We start from the raw sequence: 18,414 nt of genomic DNA, 5'->3' as shown, positions 1-18,414 counted from the left end.
CCGTTGTTTACTGTTGACACATCTACCATTATAAGGAATTTTAACTTCACCTCTGTGCCTTTTCATCTCATAGATGGAGAAGGTTTCATCAATGTGACGCTCAAGGATGATGATCGCCCCGGACGCAGATACAACATGTACAAAATCGGCAAAGAGGGGATAGTTAACATTTTAGAATTTGGAGAAGATCTTAGACGATTATGGAGAAAATATATATAGGCGTACTGTGTGTTCTCTCCTGTACACACCCAGTCAGGTATTTTGATTTCTAATTTGCTCCTATAGCTACTGTGATTCGTGAACTTAAACTTGTCATGACTTGTGCCAGGTGCGCTTTAGGAGCTCATGAGATGCTACCCCAACTCTTCTTTATCAGTTTCCAAAAGGTATACTTGTATTCATTTAGTCTGCATGCATTTGCTCATCACGAGACATCATCTATTACATGTCTTAATAATACAGTTAAACGTAACCCCCACGGTGAATGATTCATTTTGGCTTCGTTTCTTCCATGTGTGATTTTATAATCTGGGTTCAACTCTGGTTTTGGTGCAAATATACTCAAACATGTCTTTATTATGTTTTGGTTTTTGCATATTTGCATATAAGAGAAGATGGACAAGGGTCAAAAAAGGATTAGTCCTTCTGTTTGAGAAAACGTCAATCAATTTGGTTTTAACTATAACCCGATTTGGTTTTATTTTATTACGTATGCTTTGTGGCACCTTAACGCACTTGTGTTTTGTTTGTGTAGCACCTTAATGCACATTGGTGTGTTCTGTTATCACTCTTTTTGTTTCTTGGATTTGCATTTAGAACGAAGGATGTTTATGATGCATGAGTTGTTTTGTTTTGTGGTGTGATTCAAAGTTGAGTTCATGTCACTTGTTATCTGGGCCGGTGGAAGATGACTGGACAAGTGAGATTTTGATTGTCGAACAGAGATAAAGAGCAGTACAACACAAATCTCTGACTGGTGATATGTGAATCACTATTGACTTTTTATCAGACAATCCTACTCTATTTTAAGAAGCATATCCGAAAGAGTTTACGATGTTGACTATACATCACTCGAATGGGAGCTGTTTCTGGAGACAATTAATTTAGCTAGTGTGTTTGTTTCCTGGAGACTTTCAAGTCTAGAGATTTATGCAAATTGATATTTCCCCGAGACTTATCTTTGGTGTATTAGCAAATTGATGTTTCAGAGAAATGTGTGTAATAAATAATGTGTCTGTATTTCTGAAATTTTTCAAATATTATTACTCTAATCTACCATCAATATGTTTCCCAACAGTCTGAAACTCAACTGCTTATATCGAGAACGATGCAGTGACTACTCCTCCAGAAGAGCAGCTTGGTCTCGACACACAACTTGATGCCAATACAGCATTTCTCTTGAGCATCGTTGAACTTCTTAATAGAGTGAGTAAAAGCAACTAGTTGCAAGTCGCAATCTATTTGTTTTATTGGTTACAAGGTTGTTTTTCATTTTCTTTGAAAAGGTTGTTTTTTTTTTATAAATGACAAGTTATTTCATACCGATAAAAAATGACTATTAAAATTTTCAAACTTCATTGCTTAGCATTTGAACATTAGATCCCAAATACTTGGGCAGGTGAGATTGAGTGAACAGTGAGATTGAGTGAACAGTGAGATGCGAAAAATACGGTGACTTTTTCAAAACGTCCGGCGATTTCCTCCTCCACAGTAGAGATCTTCGGCCGGTTCCACCCAAAGCGCTCGCGACGAAGCAACTACGAAGACCAGATAGAGTTTCGACGTCTACACTGCTTTTATCCTCTGTATCTTCTGACCAGAATCTCACCGGGCTCAACCCTCGACGACGTCGGCGGGTCAGCCAGGGCTCCCTGTGCCGCTACCTCAAACCGTTCTCTGCTCCCGCCAGCTTCACCTCTCCCACCTGTAGATCTGCAGCCATGGAGACTTTGAGCTGAGAGTGGAATCTTATGCATGGGTTGATTATAACCTCCTGCTTCCTTTCTCCTAGTTAAGACATTACCCACCACCATTTATCACTGAGGGAGTTATTACAAGATTATTAACTACCTCCAACGAAGTATATAAAGACTCCTTCAGATTTGGGTTGCTATAACTCTGTTTCCCCTGCTCTAGCTTTAACTACCGTAACTACCAACATGAGTAGGCGCTTCAGCCGTTCTGAGAAAGGAAAGTGGCAGGCTCCACAGGAACCGACGAATAAACGACCTCCGGTGCGCATACTGGCAGATGACTGTGAGAACCTGATTGAGTCCAATAGACGGACTGTTATCGGAAGAGTAACAAATCCCTCAATCCAGAGACCTCGAGCTGTTATCGATTTCATGGCCCAAGTGTGGAATCTTGAAGGCAGGATTGAAGGAAGACCCCTGGGTTTGGACAAGTTTCAGATAAAGTTTACTACTGAATATGAATTGCTTCAGGTCTTAGAGAAGGGTCCCTACCACTACAAGAGGTGGATGTTACTACTCCAACGTTGGGAACCGACTGTTTCGGATCAATTCCCCTCTAACATCTCCTTCCACATTAAGATCCATGGGATCCCTCTACAATACTGGTCGGAAGGTACCATTTTTACCATAGGCAAAACACTTGGCAGTTGTGTTGTTAAAGATGTCAATGAAGCTAAGATCTGGGTGGAAATGAACGGACTCCAGCCATTGGTCATGAGGGCTGAGATCGAACTGCCCACTGATGACATCACTGAAGTTGAGTTTGAGTACACAAAAATTGAGAAACATTGCTTCACGTGCTTTTCTCTGTTTCATGAGGAGTCTACCTGCCCTCAACGAGATCCCAATGCTCCTCCCCCAAAGGACAGAATCTTAGGCATTACACAACAAATAGCCCTCCAGTGGATTGAGTCAGAAAAGAGAAGACATGATGACCGAAGAGGCTATAGAAGACCTGATGAAGCTCACATAAATGCGAGGACTCCTGCATCAAGTTATGAACTAACTAGAAGAGACATATCAATTGACCTGCGCTACCGACACCGTGAGGTAGAATACAGAAGAGACAACTCAGTCCTATCTCGCACTGCACGCTCAAACTCTGGATACCGCAGAACAGAGGCTCCTAATCTACAGTACAGAGTCGTTGAGAAGAGTAGACAAAGTTTGGGGTCCTCTACTCCCTATGGTAACCCACTTCCTCGCCAAAGTTTGGATCAAGTTACGGGGAATATCCCGCAGGTTCAAATTGCAGAAAATCAACAATCCACCTCTACAAGGGTTCTAACTCCATCTCATGACTTGAGAGACAGGCCTCAGCTACCAACGATGGAGGTCAATGCTCAACCCTCAGCTTCTAAACAGGAGATCACGCCAGCTCGTAACTTACAATCTCGTATCGACAATCCAAATGGGAGTAAAGATGCTTCACACTCGGGCTCGAGAGAAAGACGATCAGCCCTTGCCCGCCTCTCTGAACCAATTGACAGAATGCCTCTGAGCTTTGAGTCAGGACGCCTCCAAGTAAATGAAGATAATATCGAGGGCGAGGTAATCCCGGAGCAGATGGAAGGGGAAAATGAGGCCATGGAATCAACCAGAGTCCCTACAGTTCGGAGACTGAGAGACAAACACGCGGGATCAAGCAGAACAGTTTTCCACTCTATCCCACTGGCACCCCAAAGTAAATCACTGGCTAAACGGAAAGTTACTACCAGGAAACGTATCGCAAGAAGCCCTCTACAAACACTTGCTCTCCGAAGATCAACTACTACTCGTTCCTCGACCTCAACTCGCAGAATGATAGTAGAGGATAAAGAAAGCACTATACCTTGTAATAAGGCAGGGTCCAGCAAGCAACGAAAGAATAATGGAGCTCCGAGTACGGTGTTTATACCGGGCAGTACTAGAGGTGGGGTGGATTTTCGGCCCCAACACCACCCTCTTCCTTAGTCATATTAAGCTGGAATTGTCAAGGACTTGGGAACGTCCTTACAATCCGGCGTATCAAGGAGATCCACAAGAAAATGGCTCCTAATGTAATGTTCCTAATGGAAACAAAGAATGAGGATGAATTTATAAAGCTGAAACTCCAAAGTCTTCACTTTATCCATTACTTTTCTATACCGCCCATAGGGCTTAGTGGTGGTCTCTCGTTATTCTGGAATGATGACACTGATATCACCATACTAGAATCATCTCCCAATCTGGTGGACACAAGAGTAGTACATAAGGGAGTCACCACCTTCGTTTCTTTTGTGTATGGAGCCCCTGCAACAGAAGATAGAACCGCATACTGGCAGAAACTGACTACAGTGGGGCAAGGCAGAGATTCTCCGTGGTTGCTTACGGGGGACTTCAACGATATCTTAAACAATGCGGAAAAAGTGGGAGGGCCTGTGCGTTTTGAAGGCTCCTTCACGGCCTTTAGATCCTTCGTGGCACAAAATGGATTGTGGGATCTAAAACACACGGGAGAGCATTTATCTTGGCGCGGGAACAGGCATACACATTTCATCAGATCTAGGTTGGATCGCTCTATGGGAAACTGCTCATGGTCAGAATCGTTCCCATTGGGACGTTGCCGATACCTGCGATTTGAGGGATCAGACCATAGACCACTACTAACCTACTTCAATGCAGATAGAAAACGAAAGCGAGGTGTTTTCCATTTCAACAGATCACTTACTGAGCAGCCTGAAGTTACACAGCTCATAGATAAAACTTGGCATCACTCTCCTCTAGACTCGGTAATCCAGAAGCTAAATCATGTTAGGAGAGGGATCATCGAGTGGTCAAAGGATCAACAGGAGCAGAGCAATCTCTCCATCAAACGAAACCAAGAAACACTGGAGGCGGCCCTCTCGTGTGATACTCCAGACCAAAACCTAATTGACGAGATTAAGGCTTCACTTCGCATTGCTTACCTAGCTGAGGAGCAATTTTGGCAACAAAGAAGTAGAATCCAATGGCTCAAACAAGGAGACAGGAATACTGGTTTCTTTCATGCAGCCACCAGGACTAGAAGAGCAATAAATTCCATTCCAGTGCTTGAGGATGCACAAGGTGGAGCAGTTTATGAGGAGCAGGACATTACTCGAGTGATATCAAATTATTTCACTCAGATCTTTACGACCAATGGCAACGACTCATTTTCGCAGATTCAAGGCCTTCTCCGGAAAAAGGTATCTCCAGATATGAACAGAATGCTAACTGCAATACCGAGTGATTCGGAAATAAGGGAAGCTGTTATGTCCATAAACGGTAACAAAGCTCCAGGCCCCGATGGCTTCTCCGCCACTTTCTACCAGTCTTATTGGCATATAGTGGGTGCGGATGTGGTAAGGGATGTTCGGAATTTCTTCACTTCAAGCTCTCTTCATCCACAACAAAACGAAACCCACATTAGGCTCATTCCCAAGATCACTGCACCTCGCTCGGTTGCGGATTATAGGCCCATTGCCTTATGTAACACTCACTATAAGATCATAGCTAAGCTGCTTACCCGAAGACTCAAGCCGCTTTTACCGTCTCTTATCTCTGATACCCAGTCAGCGTTTGTGTCGGGAAGATCAATTTCCGACAACGTTCTCATTACCCACGAGACTCTCCATTACCTACGGACGTCAGAGGCTACAAAGAGATGCACAATGGCTGTGAAAACAGACATGAGCAAAGCCTACGATAGGATAGAATGGAGCTTTGCTAAAGAGGTGTTAAAGCTACTCGGATTTGATGATATCTGGATTAGGTGGGTCATGCTGTGCATTGAATCAGTTTCATATTCTTTCCTGATCAATGGCTCTCCACAGGGACTAGTGAAGCCGACTCGAGGCCTACGCCAAGGCGATCCACTATCCCCTCATATCTTCATACTATGCACGGAAATTCTCTCAGCACTGTGTGCCAAAGGACAAGCTGATGGATCACTACCGGGAGTAAGGGTCTCCCGTAACAGTCCACCGATCAACCACCTCCTTTTTGCCGACGATACTATGTTCTTTTGCAAATCAAAACCAGCTTGTGTCGAAGCCCTGAAGAAGATCTTATCTCTCTACGAAACGGTCTCGGGTCAACGGATCAACCCACAGAAATCAGCTATCACCTTCTCGGCACAAACATCTGATTCCATTCGAGACAGGGCCAAGGAAACATTGGAGATATACTCTGAAGGAGGTGTGGGTAAATATCTCGGCCTTCCCGAGCAGTTTGGCCGAAGGAAGCGAGACATTTTTGCTTCGATCTTGGATAGGATTCGTCAGAAGTCACATAGTTGGACTGCTAAGTTCCTCTCCGGAGCAGGGAAGCAGATCATGCTCAAATCGGTACTAGCCGCCATGCCATGCCACGCAATGTCCTGTTTTAAACTCCCACTTTCTCTGTGCAAACAAATACAGTCACAGCTTACCCGCTTCTGGTGGGATTCAAGTCCAGAGAAAAGGAAGATGTGTTGGGTTTCTTGGGACACTATGACTCTACCGAAATACGCAGGGGGGCTTGGTTTCCGAGACATAGAAACGTTCAATGACGCGCTGCTTGCAAAAATTGGATGGAGAATTCTAAAAGAACCCCACTCCTTGCTTGGACGGGTGCTATTAGGAAAATATGCACATACCTCCTCATTTATGGAAGTTCCTATCCCAGCATCAGCCTCCCATGGCTGGAGGAGTGTTTTGGCAGGACGGAGTATTCTCAGACATGGTCTCAGTTGGGCAGTGGGAAATGGCGAAAAGATTAGTATCTGGAATTCGCCCTGGCTTTCCTTCAAAACCCCTTCTCAACCGATGGGTCCAGTCACATTAGAAAATCAACTTCTAATGGTTAGCGACCTGCTCTGCCCGTTAACAAACAAATGGGAACTGGACAAGATCAGAGCTCTTTTACCTCAGTATGAGGACACTATTTTGCAAATAAAAACTAGCTCAACCCCAGTGGATGATACTCTGTTATGGTTACCGGAAAAATCAGGCATCTACTCTACAAAGACAGGCTATGGGGTGGGAATACTGAGAGAAAAACCCCTACATGTAGGGAATCAGCCGGTCAACTGGTTATCACACATTTGGAATGTCAAAACGGTGCCGAAACTCAAGGACTTCCTATGGCGGGTGGTGAGGAAAGCCATCCCAGTTAGCTCCAACCTTGAGAAGAGAGGAGTTCCAAGCTTCAACTGTAAAACATGTGGAGTACATGAAGATGACCTTCACGTTTTTCTTACGTGCCCGATAGCAGAGGAAGTGTGGCGACTCATTCCGACACGGCATACACCTTCTAGCCTACTTCCTTCAGTTTCGGAATTGATAAAACAGGGCAGTAACTTTCTCCCATTGCCTCCGACAGGATTAACTTCTCCTTTGTGGCCTTGGGTTATGTGGAACTTGTGGAAAGCTCGAAATAAACTTGTCTTTGAGAACAGGGTCTTCACAGCTCAAGAAATTGCACTTAAGAGCATTAAAGACGCCAAGGAGTGGAGTGAAGCGCAAAATAGTACCAGAGTGTCATCATCTAACACCGCATGCTCACTTCGCCCACATCAACGCTCCCCTTGTCCTCCACCGCCTGTGCAGACCGGAGTACTAATATGCAAAGTGGATGCGGCTTGGGACAGAAGCTCAGGGAAGTGCGGAATTGGAGTAATCTTCAGCGGTGATGTAGCGTTTAGTCACCCCACCATATCTGATTCCCTTAGTCACGTATCATCAGCTCTCATGGCCGAAGCCATTGCTGTTCACCGAGCGGTTGCTCTTGCGTTTTATTCAAACGTCTGATCCTTGGCGGTTCTATCCGATTCCTTATCTCTGATCAATCTGTTGAAGACGAGAGGGTGTCAACCGGAACTGTTCGGTATCATGTTTGATATCTACCACTTTATGTCATATTTTGATGTCATTTCCTTTGCTTTCATTTCTCGAAATTTTAATTCAGAGGCTGATTCTGTGGCAAAATCAACTTTCGATCAGTTTGTAAAAAACCCCATTCGCGGTGGGTAGAACCCTTCTAGCTAATGCAATGCTTGTTTGATAAAAAAAAAATTTTCAAACTTCTGTGAGTGGTCGCTGCAAACGACAACAAACAACAATAGGTTGCATATTGGAGTGAGTGCAATCGAACATTTCCGCGAGAACGTGGCCTTACATACATGGTTTAAGTTGACAAATCAAAGTGGTTATCTTTAAGATAAAAAAAAAAGAAAGCGTTGACCCAAAAAAATAAAAGCAAAACAATGAGGTCAAACAGACAAAACGTTGTCGTTTGATATCTCAGTGTGATCAATCTGGTTCTTGGGATCAAGAGCCATCTCCAATAACCGGAGAAGACTCCCAGCAGCTAGAATCGCCTTAGGGTTAATATCATGCAGAGACCGAAGATACAAACTCTGACAAGCTTTACTCGCCGCCTCCTTCACTTCCTTATCTTCCACCTTCATCCCCATCAAGCAATGCCCCAAGATCCTCATCATCGGCTGCACAAGCTCCCACGGCAGAGGAATCCGTCCACCGTCTTTCTCAGATCTCGCGACTGCTACACTCTCTTCTTCCTCAGGGACCACCACAGCTCGTGTCTCTCCGTTTCCCCCAGCCCACTTCTCGCAAGCCCCGCAGAAATCGAGCTTGGACTGACGTGGCATCCTCGATATCTCGCTGTAGTAAAGCTCCAGCGCGACGCCAACGATCCTCGCCCTGCGCGTGGATCTCACCGTACCTGTTAGAGAAATTCGAAGAAAATGATTCTGTTATTTCTGTTACAAAGTAACGACTCTGTTTATATACATTGTACAAGAACCGGTTTACTCGGTTAAATACTGGTTTACACTTAAACCAACTATAGGATTTATATCTATTCTAATAGTACCGTGTGGATCAAGCGTCGAGGAGACGACGGCGATGTTGAGACACGTGGAGTTGTTCTTCGCGGGACCTTTGGACTCGTGGTAGATGCTGGGGTGGGAGAGATCGGGGATGTTGACGGTTACGGCCTGTCCGGCGCGTGAGGTTGTCTCGTGCGCGTAGAGAGCGAGTAAGACCGCTTCGAATCCGGCTTGCGGTTGGCGGAGAGGGACGCGGGAGAGGTAGAGGCCGGCGATCAAGGGGACGAAACGGAGGACGAGGAGGTGGAGGGAAGGTTCCGTGGATTGGAAGGTGTCGTAGAGCCAGCGGCAGAGGTTGTTGTCGCCTGCGCCTGAGTCGGGACGTTGGAGGAGAGATGAGATCGCGGCGGAGACGGACGAGTCGTCGAGGAGGAGGGAGATTGTGGAAGGGATGCTCGTGGTTGTGACGATGGAGGATAAGGATTGTATAGCTGTTTGACATTTCGCATTGGGATCCGATTCGTTAGCCGCGGTGGTTTGTGAGTCTCCGGCGATCGCCGGAGCTGGTGGAGAGTCATTGATGGTGGGAGATTCAGACATATTGGTCGTGGAAGTTTGGTCGCTTGTGAGAGAGAGGACGAGGCCAAAATATGAAACGTTGAGAATGTAACGCAGCAAAAATAGGATCAAATGTTTTGCACTTGTAACGTTAATACACAGATACAGTTGACCAATGTGTTATAGTATCGTGCGGATCTGCATCGTTCGATATTTTTTTATTGTACCACCGTAACCGGTTATGGTACAATAACCGTCGTTTAGGCTTCGAGCTAGCAGACTTGGGTCTTACGATTGAATGGAAACCGAGAAGATTAGGTTATAGCTCTCTTTCCCAACTCAATACGTTTTGGAAACCGTTGACTTTTAAGTTCATTCATAATGCCTACCAACCATCGTGTCACCCACGCGACATTTGATCTAAGCTTTAACCAGCTAACCATTATTCAATCTCTTCCTTGATTGAACCGAGACCATAACCGGCTGATTAGGAATACACTTTTTCAACAGACACTGAAAAGATGAAGATGATGTTGTAGAGTTCTCTTTCTCTCTCTCTTTGGTGTTTTAAATCGTGTGATACAATGCAACTTTTTCTATTGCTTCGGTCTTTCTTATGAGTTATGATACAAAAATGTTCTGGAATTTATGGGATTTGAAACCGTCATTTATAGCATGAAACAGTTATGAGATACACATACAAAAGGATACATATGAAACTACTACTACTACACAAGTGAAAGGTTGATTCATATCTCACTAACATAAGAGTTAGGATTCATAATTCAAACTAGTAGCACGTCGACAAAACCTTGTAAACATTGGAAAAAAAGTACAGAAAAGCAAACTATATACCCCCTCTATGGTTATTAACCTGAGAAAAGACATATCAAGGATCTAGGTGGTGCGTTGTCTAACATGTCGGCTGCTGGTATCACCACCGCCGTCTGATAGTTGAGCCCAAACGCTCTGAGACTTGGCTCCTCCTGTGCTGTTGCTGGCTTCCTCGTAACCAGCCACTGCCTTCAGAAGCTCGGACTGGAGGGACAGACATTCATCCTTCAGCTGCTGGTAAGCATCTGTCTCTAGAACAGCTGCAATATTGAAGCCAAATTCAAACACAACAGAAGATCGATTATACACTTTGATATGCATACTAGTGGTGGACATATAAAACAGCAGACCAAACCAAAAATACGTAAGCTGAAATGTAATGTGTTCATAATTTGGAATCCCAATATGGAAAGTCGAAATCTAGTACTACCGAAGCAGACTAAACAGAATAATACAGATGATTTTATTTGGTTTCCGTTTCCATAAGACCAAACCGTAAACATGATTGTCCACCGGTAATTGCAACTTTAGAAGCATACTGCTCCCTGAAAAGAAGAAGAAGAAGAAAGCATACCTGCTAGATTCTCGGCAGTGAATTTTAGGCAAACGTCCTTTAGTTCTGTAGCTTTATATCTGTCAGCCAATGCTAAGATCTTGGCTACGGACTTCACTGATACACCTTTGCAGATGTGAGATTCACACAACAACCTGAGCCTATTCAGATTATACCTGTCCGCAGCCGCTAAGAGCTTTACAATCAATGTCTCGTATATATCAGGCAGCTTTAAGAGGTCAAATGTATGAGCTGTCACAGGCTCCACATCTTCAGGAAGAGAATCTTTATACATGAATTGTAGCAAAGCCTGGAAGGAACAGAGCCTAAATAAAGGTATGTTTTGAACAAACAAAAAACAAGTAAAGAAAAACCACAATGATGTACCTTAAAAACCTTTGGTTCTAGATTGTTGATCGTAACCTCTCTATTGTTTGCTTCAGGCTCGTTGAAAAATTTAGACTTGAAAAATGGAGATCGAGCCGCCAGTACTAGTTTATGAGCTTGAAACTTTTCGCCAGCAATGTCAAAAGTGACATCAGAACCTTCCATGCTATCCAGCAAAACTCCAAAATGTGATCCAAGTTCTGAATCAGGGACGCGAATAGAGTGTAAACGTGGGCACTGTACCTCGGAAACCACAACTCCAACCGTACAGTTGATTATCAGGCAATCGTCTTTGAGAAAGTCAGATGTCTCAAGCTGGGTACGCCTATAGAAACGCTTGTATCCCCTAATCAAACCACAAAGAAGAAAAGAGAATCAGAGGAGCTCGAGTTAGCATATCGTAAGCAAATGATAAATGCAAAGAGAAGATCAAATATATCTCTTTTATAAAGAATCACAATAAATTGGACAAATAGAAGACACAGCTTCTCCAATGAAATTAAGAAAACACTTCCAGTGAAGACTAACCTAAGACTATGTTTAAATACACTCAGACAATTTAGTCAGCTTAAACGCTTTAGGAATAATAGATCTTCCCACTCAATTTCATTTCCATCATGAACATAAAACCACCCACATCTTTGTTTTTGCCACAATATCGTTCTCACAAACAAGATTTGGAACGGTGGCAAGAACCCACATCATTATGACTAGCTGAATTGTTCTGTTTTCAAGCTTTACACCATCAACATAGAACACTGAATGAGTTCAAAATTCGGATTCCTATTTAGCATTTCACAAGTTCTAAGCACACCCAGCAGCTATGGAAACTCCAAGCAAGGCCATAACTCCACAGAAGGGCAATTAAAACTCATCACATGATATAGTACATTCAAATTCATCTGATCGATTTCACATCTATCTCTTCTTCGTTTGGCTACCACATAGAATTCAACCACAAGGGTGCAGCTAGATAAGCTAATTCAAGCTAAATTAGAAACTAACAATCGATTCTAATCAAAGATAAACTAACAATAATGATCAGTGAGTGATAATCATTACCACATGCTTCCTTTGTATTTGAGAGTATAAGGCCCACTATCAAGCGACCTCTCGAAATGGCTATGAACCTTATGATTCCCCTTCCCGCTCTGGTCAACAAGAGCCAGCTCGAAAAGCGCCCTGACCTCGGTGCCTTCGCTAGCCAACGCCACGAAGACGGATACGTAAGCCGAGTTATCCTCGGGATTCTTACCGTCCGGGTAGAAGAAGATCCCCCACTGGTAGCCTCCGACGGAGAAGTTATCGCTCGCGATGTGCTTCCCAACGCCCATCCCTTTCGCTAATCTGTACCCTTGTATCACGAATTGATGGGAGCCGTTCACCGTCTGCGTCACGGACTTGGAGCTCGTGGGGGATGAGACCCGATCCGGGTTCGATCTGGGGATCTGTGATCCGGACATGGCTTTTTGAGATTTATATGCTATGAACCTATGGTGTGATTGAAGAAGACGATGATTTCTAGGGTTCTTTCAATTTCGATTTTGGATTGTTGTTTCAGAGAGACCGTTTAAAGAGAGAAATCGCGAGAGGGAAGTGAAACAGAACGGTCTCCGATTCTATTTACTTGCCTATTTTACCATAGGAGGGAGGAGAGCTACTACGAGGGGTGTTTGGTTGTGGGTTTAAACCAATATTTTTTTTAACCAGATCGGTTTATCAGAACATTTTTGGTTCATGGATTAGTATATGGCTCAACCGAATTGAATCGACTCAGTTGAATTTAATCATAAAATAACTAAGTTTATATGCTTTGTTATTTATCTTAAATTTTTAATGAATATCTAAAAATTTAAACATATGGAAAAATACTATTCATTCAAAAAGTTGCAATAGTTGAGTTTATTTATTAAATAAAATATAAATACAAATAAAGTGAATAACAAACATAAAAAAAAAATTATCTTAATTTTAAAATGAAAAATATAATAAAAAGAAAAATAGTTATTAAAAAATGATTGTTGGCGGTAGATTACAACTGGGTTTTATTTGGTTTATTTGATTGTTTGTAATTTTTTGATTTAATACAGTTCTTATCGGTTTAATTATTGGAATTTACTATCTAACCAGCCCGAAAATGTTCCAATTTACGGTTTAGGTCCGACCGCCGGTCTGGTCCAGGTTTAAAACCACCGGTTCAAACCTAATCTTCTAAATGAAAACCAGATTTAATCTGATTGCCAAACAAGCCGTCAACTTTGCTCTCCGCCGCTGACCTTTCATATTGGAATTTCAAGTCGTCTCTCTCTCTCTATCAAACAGCGAAGATATGGATGCTAGTGAAGGTTGTTGTGGCAGCGACGAAAAGTCCGAGATGATACCGACGGAGGAAGCTCTGAGAATAGTACTCAGCGTCTCCGAGCGTCTACCTCCCGTAGTCGTATCGCTGCAGGAAGCGCTTGGGAAAGTGCTGGCGGAGGATATTCGCGCTCCTGATCCTCTGCCTCCTTATCCAGCTTCCGTCAAGGTGAATAGCATTCAATCTATAACGAATCGTATATCGAATTTGATATGAAATGAACATTTTTAGTTTTTTTTTTTTAGTGCGAGTGAGGTTTGATTGTGCTTTAAATTGGGACTTTGGGTAAATTTTATGATTTGATTTCAGTAGAGCTGTCTTCTATTTTATTCAAGAATCATTCTGATAGATGTTTGATTTGGGGACATTTATAAAAAAATAGAGATGAGAAATGCTAATCTGGTGATGAGTTTTAGAGAGAGAGAGTACTTGAACAGCTTGACATGATTGTTTAGGATGGGTACGCGGTTGTTGCTTCAGATGGTCCCGGAGAGTACCCGGTGATTACAGAATCAAGAGCTGGGAATGATGGCTTGGGTGTGACTGTTACTCCTGGAACTGTGGCTTATGTTACAACTGGTGGTTAGTATAATTGCATTCGATGAGAAATCTCTTTCTTATGATTTAACACTAGAAGTCCAACTGTATTCTTCATTTTTCACTCCTAACTACAATTTTTAATTTGGTTGTATCTGCATGAGGAAGTGTTTGAAAACTAGTTTTTTTTTTCTTTGGTTTTAAACTTTTTCTTTCACACGTTTCTTGTTAGGACCTATACCTGATGGTGCTGATGCAGTTGTCCAAGTTGAGGACACTGTAGTAATTGGAGACGTTTCAACTGAGCCAAGAAGAGTCAAAATACTGATTCAAACTAAGAAAGGCACTGACATCCGTAGAGTGGTATGTTTCCTTCTTTTTCCCCTAAATAATCAGTCTTGTAGTTGATATTTTTGGCCTCCTTTAGCTATTACTGTTGGCTAAATAGTTGTAGTATCATAATGTTCTTTTTAATGTACTGGCCATATATTGATCTAAGTATGCAACACTGATACCTCAAATGAAAAACCGTTGTGTCGTTTGATGGTTAGTCTTTACTTTCTTTTATTGGGACAAGTGGTAGATGATGGAAGAGTTTTGGATATGGGGATATGTACTTGAATTGTCGGACACCATCATATATTTTGCTAGCATATAGGAGTGAACTTGCAATGCTTCTTACAGAAAAGACGCTTCTGGGACTTTGAATTAACATATTTGAAGAACTGAGGATAGCTCAACTTTTTTATTAGCAACCATCAAACCTAAAACGTCGATGAAATGGCAGTTTTCCAGCTGTTTGGAATCATTTTATGTTGATTGTTGTTTGATTGAGAATTCCACCAGATTCTTTCATTTTATGCTAGGGTTGTGACATTGAGAAAGATGCAACTGTACTAAAAACTGGAGAAAGGATTGGTGCCTCAGAAATTGGCTTGCTAGCAACTGCAGGAGTAACCTTGGTAAAGGTATTCTGCTGTATATCAGTTCTTATGTTTAACAAATTTAATAGAAGTTCTGTTCTAAGCAGAAAAATTAAAATTCCATGCAGGTATATCCTATGCCAACAGTTGCTGTTCTCTCTACTGGGGATGAACTCGTCGAGCCGAGAGCTGAAACTTTAGGTCGTGGTCAGGTATTATGCCGAATGCAAATTTCTGATGCATGCAATATTCATCAGAAATATTGGACCCCAATATTACTTTGGTGGCTAAACAATGGGCTCTCTGCAGATTCGGGACTCAAATCGAGCAATGTTAGTGGCAGCAGTGATGCAGCAGCAATGCAAAGTTGTTGACCTCGGAATCGTCAGAGATGATAGAAAAGAGCTTGAGAGAGTTTTGGATGAAGCCATATCCTCTGGAGTCGATATTATTTTAACTTCTGGTGGTGTTTCAATGGGAGACAGGGATTTTGTCAAGCCATTGCTCAAAGAGAAAGGGAAAGTACATTTCAGCAAGGTAAATAAGCATATTAGTTTGCTCAATCATCGCTGTGAAATTTATTTCTTTATGTACTTAAAAGCAGAAGAGTTGGCTTCTATGTTTTCTGACAGTCTTTTATCCAATTCTTCTGATTGATTTCTCAACTAGCTCAACAAGTTGACGATGTTTAGTCTGATATACAGATCGAACTGAGAAGATTTCTTTTCTTTTTTTTTTGCTTCAGGTATTAATGAAACCTGGGAAGCCTTTGACGTTTGCTGAGATCAATGCAAAACCAACTAAAAGTTCGATGGGGAAGAAAGTCCTTGCATTTGGGTTACCAGGAAATCCTGTAAGCTGTTTAGTTTGTTTCAATCTCTTTGTTGTCCCTGCAATCCGCCAGCTTGCAGGATGGATAAGCCCCCATCCACTGAGGTTAATGTTTTTCCTAATGATTCTTTTAAATTGATCATTGGTGGAAGGGTAGATTACCGTCTAATCTTTTTGCAGAGTGCAAGCTCGACTGCAGCAGCCCATAAAGTCAGATTCCATTCGTCCGGAGTTTCATCGAGCCATTATCAAATGGAAAGAGAACGATGGATCAGGGACTTCCGGGTGAGTTTTTTTTCATAACTAAGTCTGCTTTTGAGTCAAAAACCTAGGTGGACTGTCCTAGATTTTCTTGAAAGTTGCATTACGTATTACTATCTTAAATAGATTAATAATATATACCTGGATGTCAGATTTGTTGCTGAGAGCACAGGACATCAGACGAGCAGTCGGCTTTTAAGTATGAGGTCGGCTAATGCTCTGTTGGAGTTGCCTGCTACGGGGAAAGTGCTTTCTGCTGGAACTTCTGTATCAGCTGTAATCGTTTCCGATATCAGTGGCTTCTCTATAGATAAGAAAAACTCAGTATCAGAACCAAAATCTATTACAAAAGAAATGAAGAACAATGAAGTACCTGGACCTGATTATAAAGTGGCTATTCTTACTGTTAGTGATACTGTTTCAGCTGGGGCTGGACCTGATCGAAGGTATGCTTACTGTTAAAATTTCTTGATTGCATGGTTACAAATCTGGATGAGTTGAGCTTGCATGTTGGAATTGATAGGTCTTTTATATACGTCTCTAAAAGAATGATCACTGTTAGAAGATGAAACAAAAATGGCAACGCTGAGGTTGTCGTTGTCCTAGAACACATTGACTTTGATGAAGTTCGTAAACATATATGTCCTACATGTATTGCCTTATGATATAGCGAAAGTAGCTTGTTGATGGGTGTTCTTTGTAGAGATTTCTGTGTGTCGTGCCGGTAAATATATTTGTACTCTTTTATGTTTTAGATGACCTGTTACGGGTTGACTATTTGATAAGAAATGAACCTAGAAACATTAAATTTGTTAACGTCTATATTAAATAACCTTGTTGATTTTCTCTCTCAATTTGGCATAATTGATGCAAACATTAGTAATGTAGAGTCGATAACCTCCTCCACTATAAAGAGCATCTAGATACATCTCTCCAGTTCGTTATACTGGTGAGGTCACTAATTCGATGCCATAGTAACACGCTAAGTAATATTGCTCCTTGTCATAGTGAGACAAGGAAGCACCACAGTGCTTTGCTACATCTTTTAGGTAAAATATCTTCCTGATGCCATTCCGCATAAACAATTTAATCCCTTTCTTGATAGTTTTTTTTCCTCCCTGGTTTCTCTACTTCAGAGTATGTGTAATGACAAGTATACTTTTCCTCGTGCAGTGGGCCCAGGGCTGTATCTGTGATTGATTCCTCGTCTGAAAAACTGGGAGGAGCGAAGGTAGTTGCAACAGCTGTTGTCCCCGATGAAGTTGAAAGAATCAAAGACATTCTTCAGAAATGGAGCGATGTTGACGAAATAGATCTCATTCTTACACTTGGTATGTAAACATCTAGTTACGTATCGTGGATTTGGTAATCATATTTTGATAGAGTTGCTTCTTGCAACTAGGTGGTACTGGCTTCACTCCAAGAGATATAACACCTGAAGCAACGAAACAAGTGATCGAGAGAGAAACACCCGGTCTTCTCTTTGTTATGATGCAAGAGAGCTTAAAGGTATATATACTTTTTTCCTTCTTGTCTTGTACACGAAAAACAGGACCAACCAGGAACTTAATTTTCTCAAGGATATTAAAACCTGAACTCAATCCCAACCATACAAATTTGATTTTGGTTACTAATTTTTTTAAAACCGGTTTGAATGGTTGTTGCTCTTCTCCATCCTGGTTACTAATTTTTTAAGTAGTAGTTACCTGATCCCGTTTTCCTATTTTCTCTGTGAGCAGATAACGCCATTTGCGATGCTCTCACGCTCTGCAGCAGGAATCAGAGGCTCGACATTGGTATTATCACCTCTAAGTTCAAATTGGTATTATCATCTCTAAAAGTTGTCATCACTCACGTTTCTAGTTGTTTCTGGTCTCTCAGATAATCAATATGCCCGGGAATCCAAATGCAGTGGCCGAGTGTATGGAGGCACTGTTACCAGCGTTGAAACACGCTCTAAAGCAGATCAAAGGAGACAAGAGAGAGAAACATCCGAAGCACGTACCTCATGCAGAAGCCAGCCCCGCACCTGCTGCTGATACATGGGACAAAAGCTATAAGGCTGCCTACGAGGGAGCAGAAGAGACAAAAGATGCTGGCTGTTCTTGTACTCACTGAAACTTCCCAGCTTCACCTTTCAGTGAAATCAAAGCCCCGAGCGACTGTAAAACTTTTTGAGACGTTTTTGTGTTTTACTGAGTTACATAAATAAAACCCAACTATATGGTTGCTGAAGACTTTGTTGTAAACTTTGTAATAATGTCTACTGTCCGTAAAAATGTCTGACGCTTAAATGAGAAAAATAAAAATGTTGGAATATCAATTGTTAATGCTTTACACTAAGAAATCTGGAAAAAATACTATTTTTTTAGTTATGAAGTTTATTAGAA

At 42.1% G+C, this 18,414-nt stretch overlaps 3 protein-coding genes across 3 annotated transcripts; 1 reads left to right on the top strand and 2 right to left on the bottom strand.

Annotated features, from left to right (window-relative positions):
• Nucleotides 1-8,075: 8,075 nt before the first annotated feature.
• On the bottom strand, nt 8,076-9,814 carry LOC106385515. The gene is made up of 2 exons (XM_013825429.3): nt 8,826-9,814; nt 8,076-8,675 (listed from the first exon to the last, which is right to left on the bottom strand). Exons 1-2 carry the CDS (start codon nt 9,379-9,381, stop codon nt 8,203-8,205), a joined length of 1,029 nt encoding a protein of 342 aa, XP_013680883.2. The 5' UTR covers nt 9,382-9,814; the 3' UTR covers nt 8,076-8,202.
• Nucleotides 9,815-9,984: 170 nt separating this feature from the next.
• LOC106386979 (BTB/POZ and MATH domain-containing protein 5) lies at nt 9,985-12,751 on the bottom strand. Its single transcript, XM_013826806.3, has 4 exons — nt 12,176-12,751; nt 11,114-11,459; nt 10,748-11,036; nt 9,985-10,433 (listed from the first exon to the last, which is right to left on the bottom strand). Exons 1-4 carry the CDS (start codon nt 12,574-12,576, stop codon nt 10,237-10,239), a joined length of 1,233 nt encoding a protein of 410 aa, XP_013682260.2. The 5' UTR covers nt 12,577-12,751; the 3' UTR covers nt 9,985-10,236.
• A 607-nt stretch (nt 12,752-13,358) lies between these two features.
• Nucleotides 13,359-18,347, top strand: LOC106386980 (molybdopterin biosynthesis protein CNX1). Its single transcript, XM_022698766.2, has 13 exons — nt 13,359-13,640; nt 13,928-14,054; nt 14,242-14,372; nt 14,876-14,977; nt 15,061-15,144; nt 15,242-15,469; nt 15,678-15,868; nt 15,944-16,048; nt 16,177-16,470; nt 17,198-17,355; nt 17,427-17,533; nt 17,764-17,820; nt 17,906-18,347. The coding sequence occupies exons 1-13, from the start codon at nt 13,443-13,445 to the stop codon at nt 18,140-18,142; spliced, it is 2,019 nt and encodes a 672-aa protein (XP_022554487.2). The 5' UTR covers nt 13,359-13,442; the 3' UTR covers nt 18,143-18,347.
• Nucleotides 18,348-18,414: the final 67 nt, after the last annotated feature.

Source organism: Brassica napus, chromosome C3, assembly GCF_020379485.1.
Source record: "Brassica napus cultivar Da-Ae chromosome C3, Da-Ae, whole genome shotgun sequence".
Lineage (NCBI taxonomy): Eukaryota > Viridiplantae > Streptophyta > Magnoliopsida > Brassicales > Brassicaceae > Brassica > Brassica napus.
This window is presented reverse-complemented; position numbering and strand designations above follow the sequence as displayed.